This window comes from Colletotrichum jinshuiense, chromosome 2 (assembly GCF_051148585.1).
Source record: "Colletotrichum jinshuiense chromosome 2, complete sequence".
Lineage (NCBI taxonomy): Eukaryota > Fungi > Ascomycota > Sordariomycetes > Glomerellales > Glomerellaceae > Colletotrichum > Colletotrichum jinshuiense.
This window is the reverse complement of record NC_139309.1, coordinates 2354335-2369334: the sequence shown is the minus strand read 5'-3', so window position 1 is coordinate 2369334 and position 15000 is coordinate 2354335. Positions and strand designations below refer to the sequence as shown.

Sequence of the window (15000 nt, the reverse complement as noted above, 5' to 3'; positions counted from 1 at the left end):
AACTGGTGCCATATTCAAAGAAGCCCGGCTTGGATTCATAAAAAGGACCATAGCCTAAGCTTGGCGGTCAATAAGCTCTCGTACAAGAGCCAAAATCCTTTCGACGACTCCATGCATCGAACATAAAGTTTCTCCTTCTATTAAATTTGTTATCCCACTAGAATGAATTTTACTGCTGCCCATGGTGGCTTAATATTCAGTAGTCGCGTGCGAGGCTTTGGACGGACGGTGACCTTGCAGCAAGCGGCAAAGAAGGAATCCACTCGGGATCGTGGCGACTGGAGCAAACGTCCTATTTCCAACCAAAAAAGAAAAGAAAAATAAGATAAAAGGGGTAGAGGGGGGATGCCATGTTTCAAAAGCTTCGTGGACATGTAGGCATAAATGTTTTAATGCATTCCAAAATCCAAAAGACATTCAATTTCTTTCCTACAATAGTTCATCATGGGTGGGAAAAAGGCCATGGTTAGCATCCAACCATCTTGTGCTATAAAGCGCATGTTGTCTTTTCCCCTCGTTGGCAACTGTCAATATCCAACATCTTGAAGCGACCTTTTAGACCCTCGAACCATGCATGAGCCACTCCTGAGGAAGCTCAGCGCTTGTTTACCAACTTCCTTGTCGCTTTCTGCAGAAGGAAAACATCGGAAACGGTGCGAGAAGTGGGGTCCCGCCGACCCCAAGGCAAGCCAACGCATCCTTGCCGTGATGTGCTACTCAGGGAGCTCATGGTTGGTTCGGTTTTGTTTGCCATGTGGTCATTTTCCGACCAACATTTGAGTCACAGTCTAGACACTATGTTGTCTTCACAGCAGCGGGGACAGCTCTTACCCTTGTAGGCTCTTGCGTTGTTTGTCGCTCCTAACCGCGCCTTTTCCACCCAAACAAGGTGAAGCTAAGGTTCTGCCCTTTCCCCTCTTCACTTTAATTCTTCCTCCCACAACACCTCTCATCCTACTGCACCAACAGAACGAGACACTAAGACCACGGTCTATCTCAAAAAGTACCATGCCGCAAAAAAAGAACACCACCTTGGACTGGAAATGTCGCAGCTGTAAGCTGACAGCCGAGTCCATCCTTGGCGACCTTGCGAACAAGACCGACTGGAAGGGACTGCACCTTGTCCACGAAAGGTTGTGCCAGGGACTCTCCTCCAATAACGAACCCTTGGGCCTTCCATCTGACTGTCCGGCATGCCGGAAACGAATTGGAAAGACCCGAACACCCCTGGGCCCAATATCAGAGGCCTGGGAGAACCATTGGAGGAAATGCCAAAGTGGCCTCCCGTTGTCTGACACCTTCGGATTGCATGAAATTCGGATCAAGTTTCAAAAAAACCTCCTGCCTTCCATCAATATGAACGCCAATTTCGGTTTTCTGTCGAGAAGAGCTCTTATTCTCGAAGACGCGGATCTCAAGACTCTAGCCCAGGAGCTGAGAGCGGATCCTGTGCATGCTTCATATAGAATTGATGGGCTGGTAATGGAATATCGCAAGGACTTTGCGTGAGTTTCTGCTGGTGTTTGAATAGCCGATATTGCGAGAATACTGACGAAGTCTTTCACAGCAAATACTTCCACGGAGCTATCCCCGTGTCCTTCCATAACCGAACAGCCGACATCCACCCCCGGACCATGATGGCTACGATATTGCGTCTCGAGAGTTTGCGTAAGAGTTCCAACAAGACTGTCACTGATATTGAGCGACAAAGTTGCGGCTTGGCTATAGTAGAGGGTTCATACGGTGCAGGAAATGGCACCATGGTAAGTGCTTCTAATTTGCAACAAGAACATGATGTCAGTGCTTACGTCCTTAAGACACAATACTCTGCTTCTGCGATAGCTCGGAAAGTTTCCTGTGGCCCCGATCCGCATATCCTCCTTCGCAAAGATCTTAAAGACTGGCGAAATGTCGAAAGCAAATTGAAGAGTTGGAAAGAGGAGGGCACGTTTGGTCTGGTAGTTGAGATGGTCTCGTCCAGAGATGGTCAGATTCTTGAACCGATAGAGTGGCAGGTACTTACCGAAACATGTCACAAGTTGGGCATCTATCTTGTCGTGGACGAGACTCAAACTGCAATCAGATCCGGCGCACCATTTGCACATCAACTTGCGCAATACATGGAGGTCTCAAGTATGCGACCGTCGTTCGTCTTGTTCGGCGAGGGTTTGCGCGCATGCGGTCTGGCCGTTTACCCCGACGGAGTCACCATCTCGAAGCTCGGATACGTCGAGCAGGACGTGATGCGAATACTCAAAGACTACCACGACTCGATGTACTCAGAGATGATCAATCATGAAGTGCTGATGGAATCCTGGGCAATCATCCGGACTGCGAAGTGGGATTCATGGACGACTCGAGCGGCGGCGATTGGTGAAAACCTTCGACGCGTATTAAGCGAGGTTATTAAACCAAGCACACAGTCATTTCAATACAACACACAGCCGAGGGGGCTGGGGGCACTGCTGTATATTGATCCAGAGCAGGCAGCTAAGGTTTGTGCCCCAGGTGCAAGTGCACGCATACCGACCATGGGTTGGTTTCCGTTCCTCGACGAATCTATGGAGAACTGGGAAACTGTATGGGCCTTGTTCGGACCTCATCCGGCTTCCCTGGGAGTGCAGTTGCGACAAATCCTGGAACGAGGTTATTTTGACCAACAGCAATGGGAGTGCGTGATCTGCTCAGATACACTGGGAAGCGAGGGATGGGAGAGATGCGACAGATGCAAAGAGTCTATCTGTTCAAGCTGCTTGGAGAACCGGAAGATCATAATCAGATGGCATCGCAAGGGTCTTTGTCTTGGCTGAGACAAAAAGGACATGTCAAATGCCTACGCGGCAGAGTCACGGAGGCGGCGGTGCGGGCAGTGGAACACTGGCGACTTGTGGATGGATGGCCGAGGGTAAGGAAGATAGTTCATTGCCTGGCCGAGGGATGGAGAATAGATACGGCCCTGCAGAGGGGCTAGAATAGCCAGATTAGAATGACAGTCACGATTAGACCCTACGCGACCGTTGACTTGTTTGCTCTGTTCCGCCCACGACCGTGGCACGTAAGAAACACTTAGCGACACGACCCGCGCTTCCAAGGCCGCAAGGCCAGATACGTCCCTTGTGGTCATAACCGGTAATCTGAAGTTGCAAATCTCTCTATATGTTATAAGAAGACTTAGTCAATATGAGTGAGTCAACAGCCACAAGAACCTGGATCAGAGGGTCGATGGATGAGAATTCGGAGTCTTCTTCAATTAGGCTAGACTGTGTTGGCGCTGTTTCACCAATCAGGTTTTGCCTTCTATCAGAAACGGGGATTCTTGGATGGTTTAGTTGGTCGATATCAAACTTAGGGTGGAGATATAGGGGATGTTGTCTCTGATAATTACTGCTCAGCGCCCCCTTTTTTGGAAAAAAATTTCTTAAGAAAAAAACCCGAATGTTAGTGACAACTGCATTACTGCCTCGGCATTGACGGCAAGCCATGGCCAAAATTGTACTAATTTGATGGGCTAACTAGTCCTTGAACTAGAATTCAGTTATTTTGTTTTAATTTAATTATTGTTAGCGAAGCACTGGGTTTCAATTAACTAATTGCAGCCGCGTCCATGCACACTCCGCTCCTGATCGAGTGAATTTTGTGTTGTCAGACCGGTCTCGTGAAGCCTCATACGTGCCACAGGCCTGCCGCCGCATGAGTGCCAACGATGACAGAACTGGCGACTGCTGCAAGTCACTGATGCGCCTTTATGATTTAGACGGCGTAGTATTTTTAAATATTCACTGTCAGATTTTTGGACTCGGCCAAGACTTGATTGATTCATCTCATACAGCTTCTCGTCTTTTCTTTTCAGGATGTAGAGAAGAGAAAGGTTGCCATCCAAGGATTTTACGAAACATCACCGGCGCTTGAGGAACACAGTCATGAGGAAACCCTCGGATATTTATTCTGATACGTCTCGAAAACCTAGGTTTGATGTCTTCTAGTAATAGACACACGCCAGCATGCCTCTCACAATCTTCATGGTGATTACCAGAACCTTTAACGACCGCTCTGTCATCATTCCATGTACTGCTATCTCCACCAACCACTCCATCTCCAGCGCTGCCATCACCCTGTACATTACCACCACCAGCTTAAGAGCTTCCTTTGCCTATACCGATAATGAGAGCTGGATGTTTGGAAGTGAGGGATGATTTGAAGTTGCTTATGGGTCAGTTGGGACCTGCTTGCACCTTCGTATGGCATCCCCGAGACTTGTGACCGGTCTCCCCGCAGTTAGAGCATATCAGGGTACGGCAATCAGCTTTCATGTGACCCTCCTGCTTGCAACGCTTGCAGATGTCCCCGCAGGGGCAGTCATTCTTGACGTGCCCCTCTTCGCCACAGTTGTAGCAGATGATGGGACGAGGGGGCATGTCCGGGCAGTCTCTGACCTTGTGGCCCTCTTTGCCGCAGCATTTGCAAACAGTTGTAGTATTCTTTTTCGGGCAGTCGGCAGCCTTGTGACCCTTTTGCTCACACAATCTGCATTTAATAGTAGTAGACGTCTTCCCGAACTCTTTGGAAAGAGGATTCAGGCGGCAATTGTCAGCCCGATGACCTTTCTTTAGGCAATGTTTGCACATTTTGCATGGCTCGCCTGGGTGAGACCTCCAGCAGATCGAGCAAACGCTGCGGCCATTGCACGTCTTGCGATGCTCAATGGTGTAATCCTGGCCACATTGCTGGCAGAGACGTGGACGGGTGCAGTAAGCAGCTACATGACCAAGCTGGCGGCAGTTTTGGCACTGGATTTTGTCGCAGAACACACGAGTGTGGCCCCCCTCGCCACAATAGTCGCACCGCTTCTTGGCTTGCTTGCACTGTTGATCGGTATGGTCATGCTGGCAGCAAATGCCGCAAGATGGTATCTGGACGAAGTACCCATTCGCTTGAGCGTCCTTCAAGATTGCGTGAAGCTTGGTCGTCTTTGCCGATGCAATCATACCCTGGTTTGCTATGATTATCTCGCATTGCTTGGAGCGAGTCGTGGCGAAGAAATCAATGTTGGGGTCGTCGCAGAAGCCGAGGGAATCGGTTTGGACGTAGTCAACAAACACGCAATCGCTTTCCTTGCCCTGAGATGAGCCCAGCGCGAGCACTTCAATTCTGCGAAGGTCTGTCGATGAGATGCCCAGATCGGCGTGGTCCTCGCGCAACATTCTGCGGTACTCGTCCACTTGAGCTTGGTAGAAGGGAAGAATCAAGAATCGAGCAGGCTTGCCAGAATCCATGCCGACGCCCTTTAGCTTGTCGTTAAGGAGCATTTTGCTGATCTTGTTCAAAACCCATATTGCATGGGTACGATTGGAGAACGAGGTTCCAGATATAGAGGCCAATGAATTCGGGAACTCAATTACAACTTGACTCTGCTGAGTGGCTTGTGACTGTCCAGTAATGCTTGTGATTTCTGAAGCAAAAGCCTTGGCAGAATCTGGCCACAGCCATTCAGGCGTTGAGTTTGCCGAGCGCATCTGATCGAACTAAAGTCAGATGCAAGCCCATGAAAAAACGGGGGAAATGAATGTGGCTTCCTATTGAGGTGGAAGACGAAACTTACATCGTTGGTTGCACCGCTGTCACCAGTACTGCTCTTCAAAGTGGCGTCAGGCTCCATCGTCGAGAACTGGACGGGTCACGTCGGCGTCAACAACTGCTTTTTCAGTAGAGAAATTTCTACCTAGAAAATAAATTGAGAGAGTCAATTTCTGTCATCATTTGCTGTAAACAACAGGGCTGGACCCACGAAGGATTGTCTCGCAGAGCTTGACTGTAAGTGAGTTTCGTGAGGCAATACGCGGAGATGCTTCGTCTGCAAGAGAAATGTCAGACGAAAGGAACTTGCTCGCAAAAAAAGGGGGGGAAATAATAAAGGGAGGGAAAAGGCGGGGGAAACCTTTTGATGATGCGATTGTATTGTAATTGAAAAAAAGTCGTTCTCTCGGGAGGCTTTTTGTAGAGGCTTTTTGTTTGTGGGTAGTATGGGTGAGTATGATAAAGTAGGTGTGTGGCAGGTTGGCAAGTAGCGAAAGACGCGAAAAGCAAATTGGCCAAGCACGTGACTGAACCACTTGTTGATCATCTCACGCAGTACTTCTGGAAGAGGAAGGAAAGAAAACGCGGTCCTATCAAGTTTTATGAGAAAGGGAAGTGTCCTGAGTTCAATGCCTGACGTAGTGATCTGACGTACGCCAAAACAGATGTGGGTTTGCAGTCCTTCATCCATGCGGGACAACCACCGCGAGGCTCAGGAAGCACAATATCGCGGTCATAAAGTCATTGCGTTGCGTCACTTTAATTGGTATTATATAAAAAGAACAGCAACTGAGTTTCAAATCTATACGGATTGTTGTTATTGCGTTGGCACGAAGGTGCATATAAAGAGTCTACGTAGGTGTCGCGAGACAACTTCCTGTGACGAAAGAGGCCCGCCTGTAAACAAAACAACGTTCCAATAGTTTTGGCATGTTATAATAGAGCCAGAACGCAAAAAGTAATTTCTGCCGCAATTGAAAAAGCGATTGTGCAAGCTAATCGTGTGGCCATTAGGCAGTCAACTGCATCTTCAACCAACCCAAACTCCCCCCTGATGACCCCATACATCAACCGTAGAACTTCTCTACCTAGATAACCTTGAATTTCACGAGGGCGAGGTCTACAGCCTGTCATTTTGCTGTGCAGCTCAGTAGTCGCGCGAGAGGCTTTGGATGGATCATGGGCGATCTTGCGGCAGGCATGAGATAACGAATCCATTCAGGGACCGTGGCGACTGCCTCGACGGCTGCGAAGACGACTTATCGTCCGGTATATAAGTCCAATGTTAGTTGGGAGGCCACCTGTAATAGAACATCTCAGCAAGGCCAGGTTGAATTACCTCGAAATCGGTAGAGTCCCACACCTTACACCATTTTTTGACATTGTCCTCTTGGAGAAAGCAGCAAGGACGTTGGCCGGCGGGGTCATAGCGAACGGCGAAAGCCGGTTTGGTCTTGCCAACCAACACAAAACACTGAAAATCTTAATCGGCATCATCCCGCTTAATAAAAGGACCGAAAAAGAAAGTACAGTTGGTCAAAAATCAGATCACTAGCTTGGGAGCAATGTAGAAAATAGGGTGGAAACCCAAGATGGGGGTGATGTCCTGTGTCTTCGCAATGGGATGGCTGGACTTTACGATCGTTTGCGGGAGGCAGTTTCACCTTTAATGCGACCGAAGAATGTGTTGATGCAAGCCTTGAGGACTGGTTTGCATCGTTCAATCAGGCTATCGGTGTAGCCGTAATAGTAGGGGAGGATTGCTCGGCCATCTGGCTCTTCGATGGAAGTTTGGAAGTCGAAAACTCGTGAATTGGGGCTATCTTGGCGGTTGGTGACCTGCTCATGGCAGATCTAATGAGATGGTTTGGGGAAAAGTGCAAAATAGGTGTACTCTGTAGGAGAGATGCGTGTTAAATAAGAACAGTAAAAAGAAGAAAAGAAAAGTCTTGGAAAACCTCGGGCGGAGACAACTTACATGGTGAAGTGGAATAGATGGATGGATGCATGCATGTAGAACACCACAACACACCCAACCGCTGCCACGCACCCTAGGTTCCGCTACCATAGAGCCTAATAATTCATAAAAAGTATTCTGAATAGGCCTAATCAGGTCTATTTTGATCAGATACTCATATTTTCTGCGGGGGAAGGACCGAACGATTGTCTTACTGCTCAGTGATCGCCTCCGCTACTTCCGCGCGCGTGAGTGAGGCGGAGATATTTTAGAGAAATCAAAGAATGGAGTAGGAGTGGAAGGAAGACCCTAGTAAATGCTAGATATTGATTGCCTTTAGTTAATTCGCTTGCCTATTTGGGCAAAAGCCTCACTTCACCTTGGCCATAGATGGGGCCGCACTTGCCTTTCCTGCCGAGTTACCAAATTTCCTGCACCCTTTCTCTACGGTATCCCCCTCGCCGACTTCCCTCCAACCTCCCTTAAGCCATCAAGTCTCAACGTCCTTTCAGCCCTCTCTTCAATCACTTCGGATTCAGAATCCGGGGCGTAAATATCTTGCCCGAGCATGTCCCTGTCTGGGTGCGAAATTCAGACATGGCTACCGGAGAGAAATCTCCTGCGGGTGCATCTATCGGATTTAACGACGAGAACTTCGAGTCGTCAGAAGACAAGCCTCAATATCAAATAATCAGGACGCAGTTACAGTACATCCAGGCAGAGGTATCCAAGTTTCTACCTAATGTCCAGCCAGATCCAGAGATTCAAGCTCATCTTTGATGATGCCCAAAAGATGATCGAGGAAAATGGCTCTGTTAGCAGACCTCAGGCGGCATGACTGAAGGGCAATCCTCCTTTGAATACTGCAACCAGTTTTGTATCGGACCCAGATTATTTTATCGACAATGTCAGTGATACACTTGGCTTTTTCAGGTGCAGTCTGGCCATCGATCATTTTTGGGTTTGTCCCGCAGTACCGTCTCACACTGGATCACCTCATCAGAATCCCATATGGATTAACGATCCAGACTGAGACGACAGGCAATACGCCTGAGTTGTTCCTCAGTTTCACGCGGGAGCGTGCCGTGAGGTCGAGTTGGAACCGTGCTGTGTAATTGGCGAATAGTTCATCATCTACTCGCCATTCTCTGCTATTCACCGTTCGAACAGGTCCCTCCACCGAATCTTATTCGTACCTCTCTGCACCTCATCCGGCTGAGTTGGCAACAATTCGCATTCTCTCGAATTCTCAAGACGTCACTGTCTCTCAAACCTCAAGCAAACCCCAGGATTCAGACTTGGTTCAAGACCAGGCTCCCGGCCCAGCTGCAGGTTCGGATAGGCAGTCCAGGTGTTGAATTACTCAGCCATAATACGGTCAGTCGGTCAGGCCTCGGGAAGAGGCAGCATTCGGGCCCGGATATTCTACCTCTGGGCTGCCAACGACGGCATCTTCTACTGCTGCTTCCGCTGCCAACCGTTCTCTTCTTCTCTTGAACACACGCGAATACAGACCAGTTTGCGCATTGCTTTTACGTTGATTACCACCCGTATGGATATCCTGTGATACCAACACTGATCAGTGGTTAGTTTCACAGCACCCACTACGATTCGTGGTCAGTTTCACTGCTACCACCATGATACCACAGATCAGCAAGGTTCAACAGAAGAGACACCGCTATCGATTCCCCCTATCCAATCTGATTGGCTCAGGCAGAATCGACACTACCGTGCTAAAAAAGCTATCACGACTTCCATTTAGTCCGTTCCACCCGGCCTGCCTAAGAATCTCGCGATACCTTTGAATCTCCAGAAGGAACGAGTCACCAGAGTCCAACTAGCTACAGAGCGTCAATCACGCAGTTATTCTCCCTTTTCGTCTTCACCTTCTCTGCCTTCTTCTTCTTCCTACCTTTCTCGCGGTAGTAAATTCTCCACTTTTGCCGCCTACGGGATCTCACCGCCGAAACGGGGGTTGTTTGCCTACTTCCACGTACCTCCACAGCAAACGCCAGCAAACGCTCGATTCCGCCAGCTTCCACAGCAACTGTCAACAAACGCGGGTTTACCGCTTGTAGTTACGCGGCCTCGCCATTTGTGCCTAAGGAATTACACGGGGCCGCCGGCAGCTCTATTCCGTTCCTTCTCCTTCTACTTCATCTTCCATTTCTACTTCTTCGACGTCAACTTCATCCCCTACTCAACTTCCTACTTCCACTTCGGTCTTCCACATCTTCACAAGATCTGCCTCCACATCTACGCAAAACATCTTCCAGACAACCAGCGGTAATTCGCCTAACGAACGTACACGTCTCTAATGTTGCCGCCGAGGAGAAACACCCGTGTTCGAGGTGTCGTCAGCCTGCCTGTCTGTGAGATCCAACACGTGAATGTGAGGATGTCAAGACGGTCTCTTCTTCCTCCTCTTCACTGCCCAACAACGGCCTGGCTTTCCAGATTCCAACTGCCCTCTAGATCTACGTTGAACAGTCAACCAGGGACAAGTTCGTCAAGTTCTGTCCAACAGCCAGCCATACAGAAGAACAGATCGGATCTGCCATCAGATTCTTCGCTGAGAGCTACAGGAGCAGGATCCTCATGAGTATCGAGCTCTAGCAGGAGGCCCAAATATCCCTTGAAGAGTGGCCTGAACACACCTTTACGGCAGCCTCAACATACATCATCAAGTACTTCCGAGACTACCTCCTCAGCAACGGCGCCTGTATCACCTCAGACGGCGGCGGTATTGGCAAGCACATCCATAAGGCTATACACAACGACTTCCATCAATGGACTAATGCGAAAATTAAAGGAGTCGCTACGAGGAATGAAACATTCAAGCAACATATTGCCAACCCAGACTTTCTTGACAACATACGAATTCTATCAACAACGGTGGCAGAGCTTCTTACTAGCCGTCGGCAGCCAGCTATTCTACCTAATATTCCATCAACTGTCCCACCACCTGTCACTTGGGCAGTCCAACTAACTGCTCCACCACCCACTTCCACAGTTCCACCGCCTGTCCCATAGATCCCACCAACCATCAACAAACTGCTGTTTTAACTATCGAACCAACTGTCCTTCCGACCACTCTTCCAACAATCACTCAGAATATTCTGACACTATACGGATGGAAGGTTGGGTTACGTGTGGTTGACAGTACCAACTATGGAACGACATTGACAGCAGTGGTGGAATGTGGTCAGCATGGTTATTCTTTTGATTTCTACTGCAATTAACGATTTTACGTCAATTACCGATTTTCCTACTTTATAAGATGATACGCCGTATTCTGGCAGCGCTGGCACAAAGCAGAAGACTGCCAGTGTTGGATTACTCAGCCAGAATACGGCCACGGTGGAAGCGGCAGCTGCAACGCAGAAATTCCCCGTGGGTGGGCCATATGCTCTTGGCCCAGACGACGTTTCAAACAACGAAGCAGAGCAACGTTGTTTCTACGTGTTACCCGATGTTCGCGAACTTGATATATCAACCAACGAAGGACGACTAGCATGGCAAAATGCAATAGTCAAAGATCTTGTCGACGTATCGAGACATCAGAGCAGACGCACGGTATGCAATCGGGACCCACAGCTTAGTCGATTCAACCCAGGCCAAAAAGCAGCCATTGAGATGCTTTCTGATGCCGATATGGATGGATCAGTCAGAGCTCTGTCCAGTGACATAAAATCAACCCGTACGGATTTTGGATTGGCCGGTGGGATGATCGACTGTGCACCCGAGTGTCTTGGACCTCCCATTCAACTTCTACTGGACTACCTGATGCGCAACGCCTCTCCAACCGCCGACGACTCAGAGACTCTGAGATACCAGTCATGTTTTATTACTACTTCATTCCAAGTCCCATTGATGCCGCATCAATTCACAGGCATAATATGGATATGCATGCGCGTCTTGGAGTCACTGCCGAAGTTCCGGTAGGATTACCTGGCCAGAATACGGGCAGGCGGTCAACAGTAGCCTCCGGGCTGCCAGCAACTATGTCTTAACTATTGCTTCTACTGCTGCCAACATCCTACTTTCTCTTTCATACGCCGATTTACAGCTTCTGAATATAACATATTGATATTCAGCGAGCTGTTGATCCGTACGGATATCTCTGTGATACCAACAGGTCCTCCTTGGACAAGATGCCGTGCAGCGCAAGAAAGCGCAGCTGCGTTTTGGGGCCAAATCTCGAGGTCACCCAGCAATGGGTGATCAAGATTAAGCGGTCATGTCCCGATTGTATCATCATCACGCACTTTGGAATGTCATCCTCAAGAGTCTGTGTAGTTGATCGGCAAAATTGGACGCGAGAGACGTGGCAAAAGGCTCTCAGATGGGTATCGATGGGGACCACCAGCGAATACGGCCAAGACCCACGGGGAGTCATCAGTGTCGCGACCTATGCTGTGTGGTCGAGAAGAACCGTCAAAAAGTGGAGCAGATGGTCGATAGCGAGTCCAAACAAGTATATGTGTCACTATTTTCTCAGTAGGGCTGGGATTAGAGGTCATGATCGCGGATGAGGCACACAGAATCAAAAACACCAAGACGACATGTTCTGGTCAAAGCCAATTCTTTCCTCGGAATCACAGGTACGTCTCATGTTATTGAGTTTGGTGTAAGTTTCGTCAGTAGTTTAAACGTTCACGGCCAACATTCTAACGTTTCTTTTAGGACTCCATCGGCATCATGAGGGGTATATGGAACACCCGGCACCACCAATTTTCTAGACACGACAATGAAGCCCTATCCTATTCCAATATCGCGGCCTCGGCCATTCTGTGGGAGCCTACAAGGCGTCAAAGTCGAGGATCCGTGAAGCGTCGTTGAACTTAGCATTTCTACATCGACTGATCAAAGCTTTGTTCTACACCCCATAATTCTTCAAGGACCCTTACCGTCCAAGGGGAATGCCCCTGAATCTTCGAAATTACACATCTTCACTTCAGCTGTTATCCTCAGAAGATCATCAAGTTCCATTCTCTATTATGACGAGAACAACGAGCAACCCTTGAGCTTGAGATCCGTCGTACCTCGTATCCACCCAATGTCGGTAGAGACTAGTATCATGAATCAGGATTTCTCAGCGGAAGCAATTCAGGGTTGAAATTTGATTAACTTATATAAACTAGGTGGGCTGCCGGGGCAAAATAGTAAGCAGCAGCCCCACGCCGCCTTGCGACAACCAGTCTTGACGATTCGGCCAGGTCGGCAGTCCCGCGTACTCAATTTCAACACTTCAAGTAAGTATCCTCAATTATTTACAATTCGGCTGTGATCGAAGAAATGGTATCATTAACATCTAATAGAAGGGAATGTGCTCAAATAGTTCATGAATGGTCCAAGGAGAGACTCGGGATGTCTAGCCATCCGCCGTCGATGATAAAACCATATCGACTGCTGAAAATTGTGGCCTCGAGCTTGCCTGCATATGAGATCAGCAAATTACTAGAAGAAGTCAGGTTTGAAACCACAGCTGATTGCGCCCTCAAGAAGAGAAAGGCTGTTGTCACCTTGACACAGCTGTCGGGGATGTGTAGGCAGGAATTTGATCCCGAACCTGTGACGGTATACGAACATTCTCCAGGGAAGTCCCATGTTCCTGGAGGTCATATTCAACGTTGTCAGAGATTTACTGTCCGGCCGACTTAAACAGTCACATCTTGGAAAGGTTGAAGAATGACGCCAAGATGCTGGTTTGTATGGAGGACCAGTGGCTATGCTTCGTTCTGGAGCTCGTTTTGCAAACCCTCCTTATTCAAACCGCCACTCGATATAAAAATGTCCGGCCCTCCACTAGGGTGGAAGTCTCACAGAGGTTCCGCAGAATCGACAAAGGCGCTATTCGGATTCTCAGCCAACCATGCAAATGTGGCAAAGAGGGCGTCGACCTATACGGTCCTTGCCATATTGTATTATTTGCGGAGCCCGCGACAAGCTGCTCTATTGAAGACCGGATTTTAGCTCGAGTCTGTTGGGTAAGCTTCAATTACCCACTAACGCATGTTGTGGCTGCTAACAGAATAATAATAAACAGTCCAACTGTTGGGTTACTCAGCCAGAATACAGGGAGCTGGCCAGCAGCAGCAGCCGGCCGCGGCAACGGCCGCGGCAGCGGAACCCGGAGATCCAACCTCCGGGCTGCCAACAACGATATCTCCACTACTGCTGCTGCTGCCAACCTACCTACTTTCTTCTTCTACAGAGATATACAACCACCAGAATACAGTACCAGTTTTGACCTTTCGTTACCATCGTTGCTTACGCACGGTTACCTCCGGTACGGGTAACCTGTGATTCCAATACCAACCCTACTCACACAATCAAAGCAAAGCGAATATCGACAGCCAATACGTTCCATCAGTATCAACACAGCAGGCAACTTCAAAAACGGACTGGTAACATGGAATCCCGCTTTGAGGCTTCCCAGATCTCATCGTTGCTTGCCTTATGCTCGTTCTTTGAGTCGGAACTTGCAAAGGAGGCACAGAAGCCGTTTACGGAATCTGTCAACTCCAAGACAGTATTTGCAACTTTTATGTCTCTAAGCACAGCAAAAAGGGCAGCAAGTCCGCATATCGCCTCAGTGTCAAAGAGGGTACACTCTACGCCCGGCACTAAACACATCGAGAACGATCCACAGGAACGCAACCCCGCCGAAGCTTCGAGGTCAAGATCAGACGGTGCGAACAAGTCCAGTCCATCGCCAAACAGTTCTCTGTTGTCAACCTCACTCCAAATACGATGCGATTGTTTCCCGATGAAGACTTTTTCAGGATTAGAACCTACAAATCCTCCCAAGCCAACTACCGCAACCTGTTGCCGCATGAGAAACTGTTCTTCTCACCCGAGAGAGACAGCAAGAAGGTCCTACATCCTGAGCAAGACTATGTTCACTCGAGATCTTATTATAAATAGCAAAGCTGTTCGGCATCATGCCTTTGAATGTGCGATCAACTTCAGAAACGCAACCAGCATCTTGCCTGTGGTAGTGACGCTATCCGCATCGCCTACTACAACGGCCTGCACAACTGGCTGGACAGGCGCGGCGTTATGCTGGCCACCTGGCTATCCTGGGAGCATGCATCCGGGCTCTACACCAGGCCTGAGTGCGCCGGGCGCATCAGCACCGCGGCTGCTCAATATCAGTATCGTCATTTGTGACAAGAAAGAGCACATTGAGGGCATAAGAGATTTGTAGGGAAAAGTGTCTTGTATTCTCTGTAAGTGAAATAGAGACAAAAGGAGGAATGCCGTGAGCTGGTCACATGCAGGCGCACTGGATATGTGCAGCGCCAACTGGTGTAGCTAGAGAAATTCTTAGCAGAACTAAGCTATCGTGGCATCATCAGTATCGTTGGCGTCATTACTGTTATACGTGAGGTTTGAGAGACAATAGAATAATCGCTAAAGTTATACAATATATACTAAATCGACTTATTTACGAAAACAAAGAC

General features: G+C 48.7%; 1 protein-coding gene across 1 annotated transcript; it reads right to left on the bottom strand.

Annotated features, from left to right (window-relative positions):
* Positions 1 to 4606: 4606 nt before the first annotated feature.
* On the bottom strand, positions 4607 to 5306 carry EsH8_II_000637 (uncharacterized protein; the record flags this gene model as incomplete). Its single annotated transcript, XM_083263935.1, has 2 exons — positions 4607 to 4671; positions 4811 to 5306. The coding sequence occupies 2 exons, from the start codon at positions 5304 to 5306 to the stop codon at positions 4607 to 4609; spliced, it is 561 nt and encodes a 186-aa protein (XP_083121257.1).
* Positions 5307 to 15000: the final 9694 nt, after the last annotated feature.